Source organism: Magnolia sinica, unplaced genomic scaffold (genome assembly GCF_029962835.1).
Source record: "Magnolia sinica isolate HGM2019 unplaced genomic scaffold, MsV1 ctg222, whole genome shotgun sequence".
Taxonomy (NCBI): Eukaryota; Viridiplantae; Streptophyta; class Magnoliopsida; order Magnoliales; family Magnoliaceae; genus Magnolia; species Magnolia sinica.
The window spans coordinates 29,465-34,607 of record NW_026682781.1 but is presented as its reverse complement, the minus strand read 5'-3'; the positions used below and the strand labels follow the sequence as shown (position 1 = coordinate 34,607).

Below are 5,143 nucleotides of genomic sequence, written 5' to 3'. Positions count from 1 at the left end.
ATCTTCAATATCTACAGCCCATCATGTAGAGCCCACCTTTGATGTGGGTCGCCATCATGTGCGTCCCACCTTCAATGTAGGTTGCTCATCTTGCCAGGCTTGCCTTAGATGTGGGTCATTCATAATTAGGAGTGAACTTTTGATGTGGATAGTCCATCATTTGAGGCCACTTTGATATGGATGATCCATCATGTGGGGCTCACTAGATCATCCGAACATTTATCATATGGTTTTCCAATACCATTAACTCAAAAAGAGTTCATAGCCACATGGAGTATATTCTCTTAAAGAATTTTGTAAATTGTTGTGTTAATGATGAAAATGAAGGAAATAATTTTGAATCTGACTCACTTTGAAATTCGTGTCCTATTGTGGTCTTGTGAAACTGATGGGCGGAGTTGATATGTCATATGCATCTCAGTGGGCTCCACACAGCTTCTGACCACATGGTAGTGGTCAGCATGGGCAATTGGCATCCATGTCATCTGGTTGGTTTTGTGGTCCAAACCTGGGAAAGAAGAAACGGTATTGTAATCGTTTCTCGACGCGGCTTCCGTGGATCCGTTTGTGGGGCCACGTAATGTATGTCTTATATCCACTCTGTCCATCCGTTTTTCCAGAACCCAGCAGATCTAAATAATAGGTGGACCACACCACAGGAAATAGTGGTGATTCACCGCTAAAACCTTCTTGAGCCACGAAAGTTTGGGATGAAGCTGATGTTTGCGTGTTCCATTCATTCATCTAGGTCTCTGTCATGTTCTCAACCGGTTGGATGGCAAATAAACATTCAAGTAGCCCCAAGAAGTTTTTAATGGTCAGCGTTCAATCGCCACTGTTTCCTGAGTGTGGTCCACCTGAAATTTTGATCTGCTGAATTTTTGAGCTCATGCCATAAAATAAGACAGAGGAAACGGATGGAACACCATGGTAGGCCCTACAGTAAAGATCCACCGAAGTCGCGTCCTATTTTCTCAGATCGATCTGCATTTCTTCCGTGAAAATGATGATGCACGCCACCAGCCAGCTAGCTTATGTCAAATCTATGTGGGCCTCACTATAATGTATGTGTTTCATCCATACTGTCCATTTATTTTTTCAACTCATTTCAGGGCATGATCTAGGAAAACGCAGCAGATCCAAAGCTCAAATGGACCACACGGAAAAAAGTGGGATTCGAACGTTTAACGTTGAAAACTTTCTTGAAGGCCATAAAAGTTTCGGATCAATCTGCTATTTATGTTTTCATTTCATCCAGTATGTAACCCTATGAATAGGTTGGATGACAAATAAATATCACGGTGGGCCAAAAGAAGATTTCAACGATAGACATCATTCTCCCCACTGTTTCTTATGGTGTGGTCTACTTGAGCATTGGATCTTCCTTATTTTTGGTATCATGCCCTAAACTGATGTGAAAAAATGGATAGACAGAATGGATAAAAAATATATATCACAGTAGGGCCCACGGGACTTTGACACCAGCTAGCTGGTGGGTATTCGGGTCACCGGCCCAAACCGCCTCCCCTGCTTGACTATTTATCAACGCGGAGACTTTTGTTGCACGCATCATTCGCTGATAACTCATAGCAAATATCCCATCTTACGAGCAAAGGTTAGAAAGATTTTGAATCGCTAGATTTTTCCAATTTGGTCCATCCAAAGGATTCCATCTCCACAGGAAAGTTACGAACGTTTCTTCTCCTCTTTCCCTTCTTTCTTTTTTACCACTTTTTCACTTTCCCCATACTTAGCTACTTTATTTTCAGATGACTTCTTCGTTTACTGAAATGGGCCAAATTCTATGATAGAAATGCAGTATAAAAATAACAAAATACGAACGTTTCTTCTCCTCTCCCCAATTAATTTCTGTTTTTAAATCCTTCTCTGTTTTTCCCTGTATTGATGGTTCTCTTGAAAATTGGAACTAGATCTAAGCCATTCTGATTGACATATGATATCTGATTTCACTCATTCTAGATCTGAATCATGTATTTTGTTATCTTGCATATCCTTCCTCTAAAGACATGTATATTGTATCCTTGTTTCTTCAATTTGTACAAGTGACCTCATGGATGGATCTTGCTTTAAAGTCTCAATTGTATGATCATGACCCCTTGATTGGTGGTCCTGATGGTCAAGCCAAGGTCCTTAGACGCGATAGGCACTTGATAACCTTGTCAAATTCAGGTCTGGGTCATCAAAAGATGGTACCTGAACCTGAAATGGGTCCCGATTGGACCCTAACCCACACCCATTGAATTATCTTCTTCATGGGATTGGTTAACCTTTTCTTAGTGTGGACCATTGGCAAAGTGATGCATCTGGAGTTTACTAGTTTGAAAATTTAAAATCATTCAATAAAAGTGATTATCCTAGTAGAATCTTCTTGATGGCCCCCATATTAGTGAAAGGTGGATCAAAACCTGCATGTTTTGCTTGATTGAAAATCATATGATACTTGCATTTTGAGAGTTTTGGGACAAGAAAATGTGTGGTAACTTGGAGCTTTTTGATTGTACAAGCGGGGAACATGGTTCGTAATTAACTAAGACCTGTGATTTTGGCCAGCTCTGATTGGACCATGCCCCAATTATCTTCATGATGGGACAATTCTATCCTGATTCTAACTCTTCAATGTGTCCCCTGTGAGTAGACAATAAGGAAGAAAGCAATGCAACAAGCACCCAACTCAATAGGAAAACAGCTAAACGTTGGATTGGTAGGATTCTCTAATTTCGGCAAATTTTAAGGCGTGTTTCATCCACCATGAGGCCCATGAGGTCCTTTTCCTCAAAAACAAGATCATGATACTCTCTTGTTCAAGTAAATACAAAGGGAAATTGTGATATGATTACTATAGAATTGAGTTTAGGTCAAAAGTAAACAAATAAGTAGACAAGAATTTGGCTCTTTTCTTTTCTAAACATGCATGTAAAAGTTATTGTTCTTGAGCTTCTTAAGCCTAACAACATTTCTCTTGTTATGAATTTTCAGTTCATTACAACACATCCAAATGATGTCTATGAATAAGATGCCGGTGCTCTGTAAATTTGGGGGCGACTTCATTTGGTAATCAAATAAGGTTTATTACAAGGGAGGCACAAACTGCATCATTCATGTCGATCGAGGGATTAATTACATCAATCTTGTATCCAAAGTGCATGGGATTTGCAAGTTTACTGACATTAGCAGTATCAAGTACAAATATCCTGGTTTAGATTTGGATTCACTTGTGTCGATTGAGAATGATGATGACGTATCCAATATGATGGAAGCATTTCCTTAAAGCAATGAGCCTATTCAGCTATTCATTTTTTGTGGCCAAAACCTTTCAATCCCCACTGCGAATCCCAGGTACTTGAAATACAAATTTGTTTGTGTTTGCAATTATGCAGTTCATTGATTCTCTCTCTCTCTCTCTCTCTCTCTCTCTCTCTCTCTCTCTCTCTCTCGTTTCTAACTTTCTCTGTTTCTTAAGTTTTCTGATGCAGAATGCCGATAATGAAAATGATCAAGCATCATTGCGGAATTTAAATAAAAGTAATGGAACACCTGCACCTTTCTCACATAATACCAATGTCAATAACAATAATGTTCCAAGTGCATCAAATGATTTGCGTAAAGTGGACTGCTTGTTGATGGATAATCAAGAATTACATTATGGGGTGGTTGGTAGTTGTGTTAATGACATGCCGAAAATTATGTCAGTTTTAATAGAAGGCCAAGAATTTGAAGATGCAAATGCTTTCCACAAGGCTTTAAGGGAGTACGCCATACGTTCAAATTTTGAATACAAGCAAACGAGGTCAGGTGGTGGCCGTTATCAGGCGAAACACATTAAAGACAATTGCTCATGGCACATACATGCATGGAAGCTTCCCGATAAGCCTACATTCAAGATAAAATCCTTGAAAGGAGATCATACTTGTAATGTTGTGAATGAGTCAACAATGTCAAATACAAGAATGCATCGACAAGCCAGTAGGAAATGGATTGCTGATTTGGTGAAGGACCGACTCCAGAAAAAATTGCGCTGTACACCCAAAGATATTATCGATGAGATTAGTCGAGAATATGGGATCAAAGTGAGTTATGATAAAGCTTGGAGGGGTAAAGAATTGGCAGTAAAAGAGAGGAACTTGATTACAACTCCCATGGAGATCTGTGAAGAAATACAGAACAAATCCAGGAAGCACAGTGAAGCTTAGTAGGTCATCGGACAACTCCTTGAGACTTTTTGTTGCATATAAGGCTTCCATTCATGGTTTCAAGCAAGCATGCCAACCAGTTATGAGGTTTGATTGTATGAAGATGGAAGGAAAATGGCGAGGTGTGTGGCTGTTTGCCATAGCCTTTGATGCAAAATACAATTGGTTCCCGGTCTGATATGCATTTGTTGAATCAAAGAACGTAGGGAGTTGGAAATGGTACTGTGATGAGTTGGCTCAAGTCTTGGAATGCATACCTAAATTAACATTTATATCAAAGAGACAAGAAGGAATTCTTGAAGTGATTAGTGGTATATTTTCCCTTGCTTGTCATCGATACTCTCAGCGGCAGCTGATTAGAGAAATTTGTCAGAAATTCAACTATGGGGATTTGAATAACCTTTTTAAGAGTGCAATTTATGAAGGGGGTCATTATGAATTCGATGCTTGCATGCGCGAAATTCATGATAAATATAAAGAAGCATGGAATGTTGTAAAGGATATTAATCCTAAGCACTAGGCCACTTCTTACTTCGAAGAGAAGCTTTATTTTGATGAGGATTATTATTATTATTTAGACTCGTACTATTGGTGGAACGACTTGCCTATCACTAGGGTGTTGGTAAAGTGGCACGATTTTATAATATAAATATTTAATAAAGCTTTTAATGATAGTTTAAAGTGGAACACACAATTCGTTCCTGGAGTTTCAACTCCCAGTCAAGGGTTCGAGTACCCATAGCATGAGTGTGTGGGGTGTTGGGTGCGTGTGTAAAAAAAAAATAAAATCCCGATCAAGGGTTCGAGTACCCATAGCGTGAGTGTGTGGGGTGTTGGGTGCATGTGTAAAAAAAAAAAAAACCGATTCATTCCTGGAGTTGAAGAAATTATTTGTGTGGGAAAGATGATGTCAGAAAATTATTGTGCGTCAG

General features: G+C 39.2%; 1 protein-coding gene across 1 annotated transcript; it reads left to right on the top strand.

The window, feature by feature from the left end:
* The first annotated feature begins 3,220 nt into the window (after positions 1 to 3,220).
* LOC131236105 (uncharacterized) lies at positions 3,221 to 4,722 on the top strand. The gene is made up of 2 exons (XM_058233243.1): positions 3,221 to 3,357; positions 3,482 to 4,722. Exon 2 carries the CDS (start codon positions 3,489 to 3,491, stop codon positions 4,209 to 4,211), a length of 723 nt encoding a protein of 240 aa, XP_058089226.1. The 5' UTR covers positions 3,221 to 3,357; positions 3,482 to 3,488; the 3' UTR covers positions 4,212 to 4,722.
* Positions 4,723 to 5,143: the final 421 nt, after the last annotated feature.

Bases quoted from the DNA above. Each gene is read 5' to 3' on its own strand.
- LOC131236105 (XM_058233243.1), top strand. From the start codon at position 3,489: ATGCAGAATGCCGATAATGAAAATGATCAAGCATCATTGCGGAATTTA.